This window comes from Podarcis melisellensis, assembly GCF_964234715.1.
Source record: "Podarcis melisellensis genome assembly, chromosome: 12".
Lineage (NCBI taxonomy): Eukaryota > Metazoa > Chordata > Lepidosauria > Squamata > Lacertidae > Podarcis > Podarcis melisellensis.
In genome coordinates this window covers 3,317,733-3,333,338 of record NC_138544.1, presented here as the reverse complement: position 1 = coordinate 3,333,338, position 15,606 = coordinate 3,317,733, and the positions used below count along the sequence as shown (strand labels likewise).

General features: G+C 46.5%; 1 protein-coding gene across 7 annotated transcripts in view; it reads left to right on the top strand.

Annotated features, from left to right (window-relative positions):
• Nucleotides 1–15,606, top strand: part of HECW1 (HECT, C2 and WW domain containing E3 ubiquitin protein ligase 1) — a 192,045-nt gene that overhangs the window by 114,231 nt on the left and 62,208 nt on the right. For all 7 annotated transcript variants that reach the window (XM_081930971.1, XM_081930976.1, XM_081930972.1 and 4 more), the window contains 2 exons: nt 11,192–11,334; nt 11,923–12,023. In XM_081930971.1, coding sequence (XP_081787097.1) covers nt 11,192–11,334; nt 11,923–12,023 — 244 coding nt within the window. The remainder of the gene's footprint in view (nt 1–11,191; nt 11,335–11,922; nt 12,024–15,606) is intronic.

Here is a 15,606-nt window from a genome sequence, read left to right as displayed (position 1 = left end):
GGCCACATAACCCAAAAAGCTGTCTGTGGACAAATGCTGGCTCCCTCGGCCTTAAAGTGCTGCAACCCCATATTCACCTCTGACTGGACTTAAACCATCCAGGGGTCCTTTACCTTTTACCAAGATCACCATCACCACTTCCTTCTTCATTCACCTGGGTCATGTGCAGGGAGGAAAGGACATGGATAATCTGATCAAGGGAAGGGTTTTAAAGTGCATATCAAATATGCAAAATCAGTTGTGGCCAGCAGAATCAATAACTGATCTAGATTGAAAGCAACATATTGAGAATGAGCGTGAATAATTTTGGATTGAGAAAAGCTACATTTTTTGTGCTGCAAATGGGCCACAAAATGTGGCCACGCCACAAAATTGTTACTGGTGAGCTATAGTGGTAGTTCATAATAGAGATTTTGTGTGTATTTAAGAAACCTTTGTCAGCGCCTGTTGGATTCTGGGTTTTCTATGCCTTCAAAAGGTCTAGAAGCTTGTGTGGTTTGTAAAAAATGGCAACTAAAGATTATAAGAATGTCAAGCTGAACTGCTAAAATGTTGTTACAGATTACAGAATGACTTCTTCAGATAATGACAGCCATTCTTATTTTCTTTAGTAACTATATTAGATTCCCTGAGCTGGCTTCTGTTACTCAATTTATTTCCTTCTCATTGAGTTTTATACCTTTGGGGAATGGGCCCATGGGAGCGTCAAAAATTGGCTGGTGCATCTAGTGTGCTTAAGTTCTAAAGGTCCTATCTATTACATGAGATGCACCGCGAGGGCCTGAAAAATTATTCTTTGTTGAAGGGCAGCTGAGCATTTTATACTGCCCAGATTTTGATGTCTCTGTGTACCATCGGGTAATCTGTATAGTTGCACTTGACCACTCTTGATTTCCTTCCTGTTTTGTCAACAGCCATTCCATTATGCTCCTGAGGCAGAAGGGTGTGTGTGTGTGTGTGTGTGTGTGTGTGTGTGTGGTCCTTTGAAGGTTGGATGCAAGTTTAGAATTGAGCATGTGGAAATAAAATGTGTGTTCAGTGAAAAGTATAGTAAATTGGTAGTGGGTATATGTAGGTGCCTGGTAATCCAGCCTCTGACACTGACCCATGGGTCTGGGTCTGAATGGGAAAATGATAAAATAAGCATCAACTTTAAATAAATAATAATAACAAATATGTTTGCTGTGAAACTTGCAATCTTCTCTTGCAGCAGTCAGAGGAAATAAGGCATCCAGAAATCTATATCTAACTTTTCTTACATGATTTTGTTCATCAGGACCTCATTAAGCAATGTTTGGCTACAAATAGCTGTATAATTGACAGTTAATGAAACACCATGGGACTGTCCCCCCCGCTTGGGGTGCGGTTGGTTGGGTTTTATCTTCTAGGGATATTTACCCTATCAGACCTCTACCTCTTTCCCATACCACTTTGACCCATGAGTCCTGGCCCAAGGATGACTTGTTATTGAGGGGATGTTACCCATCTATTGGGGAGGCTAGTATGGGATCTGGGATTTCCACAATTGAAGGGCTAGGGAGGAATGGCGGTGGGGCTAGATATCTCTACCGGCGAAGGGTTTCGAGATGCAGTGATCCTCAAACCCCTTCCAATCTACGCCCCATCCCAAGGGATGAGGGTAGGAAGAGCAAGGATTACACACCTCCGTCATTGGTGCTGTGCAATGCCAGGTCCATAGGCAACAAAACCGCCACCATGCGTGACTTTTTTGTCTCGCAGGGGATTGACCTGGCTTGCGTGACGGAGACCTGGGTACGGGAAGGCGAAGTAGTCTTCCTACATGAGATAACACCCCCAGGTTTCTCTGTCCTCCATCAATCGCGGACTGTGGGTCGGGGGGGAGGAGTAGCGTTGTTATTCCGGGAGGATTGCTCTTTCAGAGCTCAGCCATCACCAGCGATCTCCGGCATTGAATGTGCTGGTCTCGTGTGGGGCACCAAGGAGAGCTTGGCTGTCTGGCTGGTGTACCAACCACCCAGCGCACCTGCAGCCACCCTGTCAGACCTGCTGGAGGTGGTGGCGGGCTGGGCCTTGGAGTTCCCAAACCTACTGGTTTTGGGAGACTTCAACGTCCATGCCGATGCTGCTCCCTCCTCACAGGCTCTGGATCTAGTGACTTCCATGGCAACACTAGGGCTCTCCCAGGTTGTTTTGGGCCCCACTCATCAAGCAGGCCACACGCTGGATCTTTGGGGCTGGCATAGATGTGATCATGCTCCCTGCTGTGGAAGTGCCATGGTCTGATCACTATGCTCTGAAAGCCAAGATAGACTTCCCGCTCCTCCCCGGCTCGGGTGGCGAACCTATTTGGGCTCGTCCGCGAAAACTGATGGATCCTGATAGATTCCGACAAGCCTTGCAGAACCCTGCTCCTCCTGGCAACTCATTAGATGACCTTGTTGAGGACTGGAATAACCGGCTCTTGGCAGCCATTGATGAGATCGCACCTAAGCGCCCTCTGCGACCCCGTCGAAACCGGGCCCCTTGGTTTACTGAGGAGCTCCAGAAAATGAAGCGGGATCTCAGACGGCTAGAGCGAGTATGGCGACGGACTCGTGACGGAGCCTCAAGAACATCTTATAGGACGCTTATGAAAGCCTATGAGATGGCTATGAAAGCTGCTAAGAAATCTTACTTTGCAGCTTCCATTGCATCCGCTAGCTCTCACCCAGCACAACTTTTTAAAATAATTAGGTCAATAACATCCTTAGGAGGACAACCAAATTTAAGCACAAATTCGACCCACAGCTGTGAGGCATTCGCGAGTTTTTTTGCGGAGAAAGTCCTGTTGCTCCGCCGTGACCTCCCTGCCAATTTAGATACAGTGACTGAACTGGAGGCCCCTTGACTGACTTCAGGTCCAGTGTTGGACCATTTCGATCGGATACTCCCTACTGATGTGGATAGATTCCTCCAAGTTGGTAGGCCCACCACCTGCCTCCTTGATCCGTGCCCGTCTTGGCTGATTAGGGAGTGTCCAGATGTTGCGCGGACCCCCCTGGTTGAAATTATCAATTTGTCCCTTGACACGGGGACATTCCCAGGGGAACTGAAGGAAGCAGTGGTGTGTCCACTCTTAAAAAAAACTTCATTAGATCCCTTAGACCTATCCAATTACCGCCCAGTTTCAAATCTTCCATACCTGGGTAAGGTAATTGAGAGAGCGGTTGCTGAACAGCTTGGTAGGTTTCTGGAGGAAACATCGGCATTAGATCCATTTCAGTCCGGTTTCCGTCCTGGTTTTGGGACGGAGACGGCTCTGGTTGCCCTAACAGATGATCTCCGTAGACAACTGGATCGAGGCGGTCAGGACTGCTGATCCTTTTAGATTTGTCAGCAGCCTTTGACATGGTCGATCATGATCTTCTGGACCACCGCCTCGCAGACGTGGGGATACAGGGCATAGCCCGTAACTGGTTGTGCTCTTTTATCTCTGGTCGGGGACAGAGGGTGGCACTAGGGAGGGAAATGTCGTCACGCCACTCCTTGGTGTGTGGAGTGCCGCAGGGCGCAATTCTCTCCCCGATGCTTTTTAACATCTTTATGCGCCCCCTTGCCCAGATTATCCGGAGCTTTGGGCTGGGCTGTCACCAATATGCTGATGACACTCAGCTCTATCTGCTGATGGATGGCCACACTGACTCGGCCCCGAACACACTGACCAGATGCTTGGAAGCTGTGGCTGGATGGTTTCGTGGGAGCCGATTGAAACTAAATCCTTCGAAGACAGAGGTCCTATGGCTAGGTCGGGATGGCATGGGGATGAGGGACCAACTCCCTTCTCTTGCGGGGGCCCAATTAGTGCCATTGCCTTCTATTAAGAGTTTGGGTGTAATCCTTGACGCCTCCCTTTCCATGGAGGCGCAAGTTACAGAAACAGCCAAGGTGACATTTTTCCACCTTCGCCGCATCAAGCAGTTGGTCCCTTACCTTTCCCGCCCCGACCTGGCCACAGTGATCCATGCGACGGTCATCTCCAGGCTTGACTACTGTAATTCGCTCTACGCAGGGCTGCCCTTGAAGCTGTCCCAGAAACTCCAGCGGGTGCAGAATGCAGCAGCGAGGCTCCTCACGGGGTCTCTGCCATGGGAGCATATTCACCCAGTGCTTTTCAAGCTGCATTGGCTCCCGGTGGAGTACAGGGTCAGATTTAAGGTGCTGATTTTGACCTTTAAAGCCCTTCACGGCCTAGGACCCTCGTACCTACGGGACCGCCTCTCCTGGTATGCCCCACGGAAGGCCTCAAGGTCCATAAGTAACAACACCCTAGTGGTCCCAGGCCCTAAGGAAGATAGATTGGCTTCAACCAGAGCCCAGGGCCTTTTCAACTCTGGCTCCGGTCTGGTGGAACGCTCTGCCTCATGAGACCAGGGCCCTGCAGGATCTGATTTCTTTCCGCAGGGCCTGCAAGACAGAGTTGTTCCGCCTGGCCTTTGGCTTGGAGCCAATTTGATTCCCTCCCTCCCTCTCTTTCTTTTTTTCTTTTCCTTCTCCTGCAATGAGGCTACATTTTAATATTTTAATGTTCCATTATTTTAATGTATTTTATTTTTGTTTTTAAGTTGTAATCATTCATCTTGTTTTTATTATTGCTTGTAAGCCGCTCTGAGCCCGGCCTTGGCTGGGGAGGGCGGGGTATAAGTAAAAAATTATTATTATTATAAAATTACAAAAGCCACCATTTTATAATCAGCTGTACATGAAGAACTATTGTTTGCAGGGCTGAAGCTTCTAAATATTCAATGCTATTTAATCCTTAGTTTTAGTAGCCTCCAATATCTGTTTAAGCCAGAAAATACCCATTTGTTGCAATGCTTTATTTTATATCAGCCCTTACCACAGTGGTGAATGGGTGTTGCTAGCCTTAAATACCTTTACTGTCAATAGCTTCCAGTGTAGCATTTAATCTGTGAAATAATAACAACTGTAAAGGAGTTGCTTAGAGGAATGGGAGACCCTTTATTTACTGAAGAACCATTGCCATCACACTGAAAGTGACTATAAATAAAGCAAGCAAATAGCTGTTAGACAAGCTTTTAAAAGGGCAAGATTTTCAGGAGTCTCTGAACAAGCTGAAACAGATTGTGCAAAAAAAGAAAAATAGGGTCACAATTATGGGAACGATCTGGGCTTTTTGGCACTACTGTGCCCATGGAGGGGTTTACCATAGAACCCCAGTGGGTTCCTGTCATTCTTTAAGGCACACAGGCATGGGCAACAGTGAACAAGGGAAAGTCTATGTACATGTGTCCTGCGCAGATATAACCTCCCCTCTCTTCCCCAGAGCCCTAGTCCTCAAGTTACTGCTGTTCCAGGATGGAGTAACTTGCAAACGAGGAACCATGACTATCAAATGCACAGAGGAGGGTGAGGTGCTCTAGTTGGTGGCTTCTGGACCTCCAGCAAACAAGAACCTAATTCCAAATCCAGTCGTGCTAAGGAGTGGTGGGAGGAAACCCCCAAGGGAACCCCCAAAGGAAGAAGGCTCACAGCCAGGGATTGGTGGTGGGGTGACAATGAGCGGTCAGAGGGAGAAGAGGGATCAGTCTGGGAGGAGGTGTGTCAGAAGCTGAAGAGGTAACAGAGTTTTGTGAGCAGGAAGAGGCTGGGGCAGAGAGCAGTCCAGAATCAGAGGTGGAAGCGGGAGGGTGCACTGGCATAACTAGTGGGTATGGGAGATGCAGACCGCCCAGGGTGGCACGGGGCAGCACAGCGAGAGGGGCGATGAAAGACCCAGCTATACCACTGAGTGGGCAGGGAAGGGATGGTGCCAGAAAGTGAGTGGGGGCAGAGATAAGTTACGGAGAGAAGTGTGTGTGTGAATGTGTAGTCTTAATTGGTGGAAAGGTATTTGAACACTGGGCCATATTGAAATTTGGGGGTGGGGCAAAATCCCTAGCTGTGCCACTGGGAGAGGGGTCAAGAGACAGCAGTGAGTCAGGCTGTTGAGGAAGCCAGGCTGTCTCCCCCTTCTGCAGCAACCAGCTTCCCTCCCCCCTTGTCCCCCAGAACCCAAATAGGCATGAAGAGGGTGGAGCAGAGACAGGCAAGACAAAGTAGCCTCAGATTGCTTGGGAAGGAACCAGGGCGGGGAGACTTGGAAGCTGTGGGAAGGTGGGGACCTTCAGTCCTTGCAACTGTCTCAATGGACCAAGATCTACTGGGAAGAGTTGCTGTGCTCACTAGGCCTAAGCTGTTTTGCTTCTTTGGATAAAGAGTTAACTTCACTGACACCTTGTGAGTTGTTGCTGACCTACTCCCAACATCTGCCCTGACTCCTGCAGACACCAACCAAGTGCCCCCCCCCCAAACCAGGGCCAGGGAGCCAAGCACCTCCCAGTCAGCAGGGCCTTCTCAGTGGTGCATGGAGTGGCCCCTAGGGAGAACCACTTGCCTATAGCTGAGTTATCCATATAAGGCAGGTGGAGAAACTCAGGCCTGAGAGCCAGAAGCATAGCTGTCAGCATTTCCCTTTTTAAAAGGGAAATTCCCTTATTCTGAATAGGATTCCTCACAAGAAAAGGGAAAAGTTGACAGCTATGGCCAGAAGCAACCCTGCATTCCTCTCTAGCTGCCCACCATGCCCCCTCCCCAGGCACTGAGCACACCCTCCTTGAGTGTTTTTGCCTTGCTAGTGACAGCCCTTAGGATATTTGAAGATGTCTATCATATCTCCTTTCAGTCTCCTCTTTCCCAGGCTAAACATACCCAGCTCCTTCAACCATTCATGGCTTGGTTTCCAGACCCTGGATCATCTTTGTTGCCTTCCTCTGCACATGTTCCAGCTTGTCAACATCCTTCTTAAATTGTGGCACCCAGAACTGGACACAGTACTCTAGGTGGGGGCCTGACCAAGGCAAAATAGAGCAATACTATTACTTCCCTTGATCGGGACACTATACTGTTGATGCAGCCTAGAATAGCATTAGCTTTTTTTGCTGCTGCATCACACTGTTGACTCATGTTAAGCTTGTGGTCAACTAAGACCTCCAAGATCCTTTTCAGATGTATTGTTAGTAAGCCAGGTGTCCTCCATCTTATATTTGTGCAGGTGGTTCTTCCTGCCTAAATGCAAAACCTTACGTTTGTCCCTACTGAAATTCATTTTGTTAGCTTGGACCCAGTTTTCAAATTGTTCAAGGTCATTTTTAATTCCGATTCTGTCTTCTGCAGCATTAGCTACCCCTCACAATTTGGTGTCATCTGCGAATTTGATGAGCATCCCCTAAATTCTGTATTTTCCATGCTGCACTTGCAGGTAAATTTACATCAGTCACAACAGTATTGAGCAGGAGATCAAGAGTCAGTTGTTTCTTTTATTAGCAAGTGCTGTAACTATAAATAGACCACTCAAGCTAGATTTAGCTCCCAGCACAAGCATCTTGGACAGCAAACCAAGTATCCCCCCCCCCCGTCTTTTTCTTTCACTCTTAACTTTTCTCTCACCATGAGCACACACCTGCATGCAAAGGCATTTAACATCTCTTCTAGGAAAACTGAAGGTGACATGAGTGTTGTATTGCTGTAGTATTGAAAGTAGGCCAGGTCAGGTAAGGAGAGCAAGCTGAACAGTTACAAGTTCCCCATTTTCCTCTGCTCATTATGTTTCCATTAACTCCCCAGAAATAAGAACTGAGCGATTTCTTCATTCCTGAAATCAGCTGGAATAAACAGGGAGCAGAAGTCGTGCACTTCGCTTCATGTTGGGTTGGGCCTCTGTTTTACCTCCTCCCCATCATTCAGCAAACACTCAGAAACAGCCATTAACTTTTGGAAACAACACTAACATCTCTGAGCTCGGGGGGCGGGGGAATCTGTTTTAAGTGAAATCACAATAAAGAATTTGATTTTGTTATTGGATTTCTTAAACTGGGACTGTAGAAAGCGTCTAAAAATGGAAATAGAATGTCTTGAAAGGAATGGGGAACAGATAGTGTTGCTCACAATTAAATTTAAAATATTTTTAAAACCCTAGTCAGGACTGGCTGGGTGCAGAAGAGTGGTGGCAGGCACTAGCTGGGAAACCCCAAGAGAAGAAGGCTCTGAGCCAGGGGGGTGGTAGTGGGACAACAAAGAGTGGTCAGAGGGCGAAGAGGGAGCAAACTTGGAGATGGTGTCAGAAGCTGAAGAGGCAACAGGGTTTAGGGAGCAGGAAGAGGCTGTGGGCCGTCTGGAGTCAGAGGTGGGGGGGCAGGAATTGGGTTGAACAACCATTCTTGGGATGCAGAGATTACGTGCTTTAAATGTGTGGTGTGTGCACAGCCTGTTGCTTTAGTTAGCAAGGCTGTTCTTGAATATTCCACATAATTTAATGTTACATTTCTCTTTTAGTTTTGTCTCTGGAAGTACTTGAGTGTATATGCGACATAACTATGAGGCCTTTAAGGTTATATCTCAACAGCTTTAGCATAAATCCTGATCATTTGTGAAGTGATTTCACCAGTAGTTTTTGAGCTGTATACTTCTGTTCTCTAGTCTCCTGTCTGAAGAATAGGATGGCCCCTAAAAATACATCTTGGTCATTCCTGTGCTAGGCTATTGATGTGTACGAGTTCACATCCTACCATTCATGCATGCAAAGTTTAGAACCAGCCCTTTCAAACATCAATCACTTAGGATGATTAGTTTAAGGAGCTGAGATCCAAATTAAAAGGATGCTGCAACCTGAATAATTGAAAAGGCACAAGCAAGGAAATGGAAGAATTATAATCTAATGCTAGCTTCATGAAGTCGGGCCCCCCCCCGCCCCCATAATCATGCACACACAAGCACACAGCAAGCTCTTAGTATGAATTATTCATTGCAACATACCTCTGTGCGCTCGAGGGTACCATATAATTCTTAATTGGTTTTTTATATAAAAAGAATTTCATGGATATGCAGCCTAACTGCTACAGAGAGAAAAACTGGCTATTTGATCTGAATTGCCAAATAATAGGCAAACAAAAGAAGCAAGGTGTATTTTAGCATGTGGCGTTAACTAGCTATTTACATTAGCTGATTGCAGCAGAAAAGTGAATGAGAGCCCCAAAACCTAGAGATGCATTAGCTGCTCTGGTTGGAATCAAAGGACTGGACTTCTGAGCTAATTAGGATGCAACAAAATAGGGTCCCTGGTAATATGGGGCAGGTAGGACATTTGCAGAGCAGTATTGGTGGGTGAGAGATGCTTCATTTTTCCTGCAGCCACCAGTTCTTTCCTGCAGATCTGTCCTTGACATTTTAATACAGATCTGGCTCTCTAGTTGGAAGAAACCTTGCATGGGATGGATGGGGGTAGAATAGGGGTCAGGGGTATTTGTAGGTGAGAGTAGTCAGGTGCATGAAAGGCTGAGGACCTCTGTTTCTTCCCATTCTTCTCTCCTGAACAGGCTGTGATCATGCCATGAGGCAAACCTGTATTTGGGAAATGCGTCTTTACCAGCAAGCTATACCAGCAATCCTTTCTTTCCATGGTAAAGGGCAATGGATTTGGATGTGGTCAGTATGAGGGGCTGATGCTGCAAGCAGGAAAAGAAATTGAGCCTCAGAGTTTTCTTGGATTGAATTTGCTATGCTGTTGTACATGGAGTCAGTTTTTCCAATGAATTTAATAAATGGACCTGAATGTTCAAAGTAACTAATGGTTTAGGCTTTTTATTTTTATTAAGTGACCAACATGGCCAGAGGTGCCACCTTGGGCCAAAAACTGGAGGGACAGTGTAGTATCAGGCACACGTGTGATGTGACGTCAGGGACATCACATGTGTGGGACACAGCATCAGGAGGAGGCCTTGCCCAGCTTCAGTGACCGTGGCTCCTGCTCTTGTGCTCAGGAGGAGCTTGCCTTTGATGCTGCACTGTGCTCGGCTCAGTGACTCAGCCTCCTCCCCCCTCAATATGGGGGGGGGGCTAAGCCCCCTGCTAAGGAATGTTGAAGAAGCTGATGTGGTGTACCTGAACATGGTACACTCAATGGACTGGATTTCTAACACTTCCCCCCAAAGGTGTTGCTTCTCAGTTCCCAATGCCTGTAAGGTTTTTAGTCTCCTACCACAGTCTTTGTCCAGTTGACAGGCCAGTGTTAATTAGAAAATACATCTGATGGTTGCTCCATCATGCTTATGCAATTAATGTTGGGAGCATTAATCGATATCCTTGAGAGTATAACTGCATGGACAGCAAAACAAGAGGGACTGTGTTAGGGACCAGTTTGATGTGGAGGAATGGTGAGAGGAACCAGCTAGGAAACCACCAAGGGAAGAAGGCCCAGAGCGCGGGGAGTGGTGGTGGGTAGTCAGAGGGAGAAGGCTGGGAAGTGGAGGTGTTGGAAGCTGAAGAGGTAACAGGGCTTAGTGAGCTGGGAGAGTCTGTGGCAGAGAGAAGTGCAGAATCAGAGGCAGAAGCTGAAGCAGGAGGGTGGGAGGAGAGAGGCCAGGAGACACAGATGAGTCAGGCAGGCGTCTCCCATTTCTGCTACGACAAGCTCCCCTTCCCTCATGTCTCTTGGAACCAGAAGAGGCAAGAAACAGGTGGAGGAGCAACAGGCTGCATGCAGATGCAGTTTCTGATTGCTTGGGGAAAGCCCTGGAGAAGAGGGGACGTAGACAGCTGTGGGGAGGTGGGGCCTTTCAGTCTCAGCAACTGATTTTCATGGAATAAGACCACCCAGGATGAGCTGCTGTGTTCATTAGGCTTGACAGTCAACCGAGTCTGTGGAGATTGTGTTTTTGCTAAAAAAGAGAGTTAAATCTAACTTGGGACAGGATTGTTTTATTGCCAGCTCGCTCTTTGACACACTGGTACTCTATGCTGGTGAGTACTGTATTCTTCCAACTGGCACCTCCACATGGCTGCTGTGATTCGGTATCTTGTCTCCATGGTTTACATAACCAGCCCCATACAGAAGTACAAGGTGTCACAAATGGTAGGAAGCTAACTCAGCCTAACTCAATCCCACCTTCAGGGTTCCAGTCATGGATCTCTCTCAGCCTTGCCTGCAGATTCCAGAATTAAACTTGGTTCCTTTTACATGTTCAATTGGATGGTGTGGTCTGTTTTCATAGTTTCTCCAGGGATTTATTAGATTGCTGGATATAGATAACTAGATATATGTGCCCCAGGGATAGTTGGGTCAAAACCAGCACAGCCCACCTCTAAGCTGTCTACCGTTTCTTGTGTTTTTTTGTAGCTCTTCAGCTTTGTCTCCCTGCCCACTGATGTCCTGGAAATAGAGGTGAAGGACAAGTTTGCAAAGAGTCGGCCGATCATTAAGCGCTTCTTGGGGAAGCTTTCCATGCCAGTGCAACGGCTCCTGGAGAAACATGCCATTGGGTAACCCTCTGAGCACGGCTCTCTGCTCTTTAAGTGTTGGTGAAAAGGAGAGCAACTATTGCTTTATGTCATAAAAAACATTGTGCTATTTTTGCTTTTGGAAAGCAGTTGCTCTACTTTTATGTATGCAGGTGCTTTTACCTTAGGCTGGCCTGTGGCTGTAATAAAGATTTGACTTGACTATATTCATGACCATTTATTGTCTGGGTTGCGATGTATTTTTTTAAAAAAACCAGAATATATAATACTGAAAATTTTGTTGTGGATGATGATTTATTAAATTTATATGCTGCCCTTCATCCAAGGGGGTTTACAGTATAAAAACACAAAAATACATAGTCTGGGGCCAAAGTAGACATTACTTAAGGTGCATGTAATCATTTAACGTGCCTGTTTTTTGTGTGGGGTGGGGAGGTATTGAGCTAGGTTTTACTTAGAGTAAACCCATTGAAATTAATGAACATGAATAAGTTAAGTTCATAAATAATGCATTAAATAAATAAATAAATAAATAAAACAAGTTAATTGTAGTGAATGAAAGTGCTGTAGTAATAACATTCTTGTAAGCACAGCCTTGTTTTCTTACAGTGACAGGGTTGTCAGCTACACTTTGGGACGAAGGCTGCCAACAGACCATGTCAGTGGCCAGCTACAGTTTCGATTTGAGATAACTTCTTCAATCCACCCAGGTATTCTTCCACAGTGTTGCTTTCTGTATTGCTTGACTTAACATATGCCTAGTTCAGAAAGTTACCTAAACCATTGTTCAGATGATCGGGAAGGAACCATGATAGGCTTACCTCTCTTCCCATTCATACACAAAAAAAGAAGAGAGAAAGCTTCTGCCTTCACCTAGAACAAACCACAGTTCCTCGTTATTCATAGCTCAGGGAACTGTGGTTTGTTCTAAGCGGAAGCTAACAAACCATGATCTGAAACCATGGCTTGAGCCTGGTTTGTGGTAGCTAACTTTGGTTGAAATAAGCTACAGTAACCTGAGATTGTATGCAATGGGGAACTGTGGCTACCTTTCTTTCATGCTTCTGGTGTGTCAGGGACTGGCAGGATGCTGAGAAGTGTGCACCGGGGGCAGGGGGGCTGGAGTTGGACTCCAGAAACAGGAGCAGTGATTTGTGGGAACCTGTACTAGCCAGGAGGCAAGAGTCAGAGGCAAGGGAAGCTTCAGAGCTGGAGGGTGGAGCACAGGATGGATCGGAAGAAGAGGAGGAAGAGGCAGGTCAGGCAAGTGAAGGTCCGGGTGCTTCCTCACCCTCGCCTGCACCACTGTCTCCCAGAACCAGGAGGGGATTGAAGAAGAAAGAGCACAGGCATAGTCTCCAGCTACATGAACATAGCTTGTTGGAGGAAAATACAAGCTGGTGGAGGGGGCATAGCCTGCTCTTGTTGCAACTGCTCCATAGAACACAGACCTGAGAATAACTGGGTATTTGGAGCTGTGGAAACTACTGTTAAGTGTCAGGATTGACAATAACTACCTGCCATGTACATCCCTTTGACTGGGGAGAGCCCCTTACATGGTGTGAAGAGGAGGAAAAGATGGTAGGGGGAGCATTCCTAGTCGCCTTAACCATTTGCATTTTAGATATTTCCTAAGCAAAAGGGCATAGTAATTGCTTGACATAATCATTTCAAATATTGACTTGAAGTAAATGGAGCTATTAAACCTACATAGGAGAATATATTTTAATAATATAATGACATTTTAATTTTTAGAAATTGTGCATGACACAGCATATGCTTATACCTGTGTGAATATGCAAACGGATAGCAACAAGAAGTTAACCTCATGCAAAAACAAACAGATAAATTGTCTTCTATTTCTTGTTTACTTTTCTTGCATTCAAAACCAGAAAGATGGACCATTCTTGCCTCAATAAATATGGTACAGGCAACAACTGTTTTGCACAGGGGTTGTGGTTCTTACCCCCCCACTCCCCCTGTGGAGTGCATGTAAAGCCCACTGTGCTCTGCCCCATTCCACCACCGCCACCATTCTGCCCACTTTTCTGGCCACTTCCAGATTGCGATGTTATGTACATTAATGGCCACACATTCTTTGAACACACACAAAACAGGAGCTGCCTGTATAGGAATTATTCTCCCAAGTTTTACAATACGTCAGTGACAATTCTATATTTACTTAGAAGTAAGACTCACCAAGCTCAGCTGGACTTACTTCTGAGTAAACATGCATGGGATTCCACTGCTAACATTAAAGGTAGCTATTTTAGTCATGGATTATTTTTTATGGTGAAAAGCACTCAATAACTTACAATACAATCCTAAGAATTTGTAGCCAGAAGTGTGCATAGGATTTTAGCTAAGGTGTGTTTGATACTATATAGTGGATTCAGTTTAAAAAAATGTGAACTATATGCTTTGCTTTAGTATCTTAAAACATTGCAGCATTAAAGCTAGGCTGTTAAAAATATATTATGATTGAAATTGAAATAGTTGAAATTCTCAATTTGTCCCTTGACACGGGGACATTCCCAGGGGAACTGAAGGAAGCAGTGGTGTGTCCACTCTTAAAAAAAACTTCATTAGATCCCTTAGACCTATCCAATTACCGCCCAGTTTCAAATCTTCCATACCTGGGTAAGGTAATTGAGAGAGCGGTTGCTCAACAGCTTGGTAGGTTTCTGGAGGAAACATCGGCATTAGATCCATTTCAGTCCGGTTTCCGTCCTGGTTTTGGGACGGAGACGGCTCTGGTTGCCCTAACAGATGATCTCCATAGACAACTGGATCGAGGCGGGTCAGGACTGCTGATCCTTTTAGATTTGTCAGCAGCCTTTGACATGGTCGATCATGATCTTCTGGACCACCGCCTTGCAGACGTGGGGATACAGGGCATAGCCCGTAACTGGTTGTGCTCTTTTATCTCTGGTCGGGGACAGAGGGTGGCACTAGGGAGGGAAATGTCGTCGCGCCACTCCTTGGTGTGTGGAGTGCCGCAGGGCGCAATTCTCTCCCCGATGCTTTTTAACATCTTTATGCGCCCCCTTGCCCAGATTATCCGGAGCTTTGGGCTGGGCTGTCACCAATATGCTGATGACACTCAGCTCTATCTGCTGATGGATGGCCACACTGACTCGGCCCCGAACACACTGACCAGATGCTTGGAAGCTGTGGCTAGATGGTTTCGTGGGAGCCGATTGAAACTAAATCCTTCGAAGACAGAGCTCCTATGGCTAGGTCGGGATGGCATGGGGATGAGGGACCAACTCCCTTCTCTTGCGGGGGCCCAATTAGTGCCATTGCCTTCTGTTAAGAGTTTGGGTGTAATTCTTGACGCCTCCCTTTCCATGGAGGCGCAAGTTACAGCAACAGCCAAGGCGACATTTTTCCACCTTTGCCGCATCAAGCAGTTGGTCCCTTACCTTTCCCGCCCCGACCTGGCCACAGTGATCCATGCGACGGTCATCTCCAGGCTTGACTACCGTAATTCGCTCTATGCGGGGCTGCCCTTGAAGCTGACCCAGAAACTCCAGCGGGTACAGAATGCTGCAGTGAGGCTCCTCACGGGGTCTCTGCCATGGGAGCATATTCACCCAGTGCTTTTCAAGCTGCACTGGCTCCCGGTGGAGTACAGGGTCAGATTTAAGGTGCTGCTTTTGACCTTTAAAGCCCTTCACGGCCTAGGACCCTCGTACCTACGGGACCGCCTCTCCTGGTATGCCCCACGGAAGGCCTCAAGGTCCATAAGTAACAACACCCTAGTGGTCCCAGGCCCTAAGGAAGATAGATTGGCTTCAACCAGAGCCCAGGGCCTTTTCAACTCTGGCTCCGGTCTGGTGGAACGCTCTGCCTCATGAGACCAGGGCCCTGCAGGATCTGATTTCTTTCCGCAGGGCCTGTAAGACAGAGTTGTTCCGCCTGGCCTTTGGCTTGGAGCCAGTTTGATTCCCTCCCTCCCTCCCTCTCTTTCTTTTTTCTTTTCCTTCTCCTCCTGCAATGAGGCTACATTTTAATATTTTAATGTTCCATTATTTTAATGTTGTATTTTATTTTTGTTTTTAAGTTGTAATCATTCATCTTGTTTTTATTATTGCTTGTAAGCCGCTCTGAGCCCGGCCTTGGCTGGGGAGGGCGGGGTATAAATAAATATTATTATTATTATTATTATTATTATTATTATTATTATTATTATTATATTTTAATTAATGATCTAAAATGTAAAAGTTTGTTTTTAATTTAAAAAACCTGGTTGTGGGGGAGTTTAGCCACCCTGCTGTTAATGATATATGT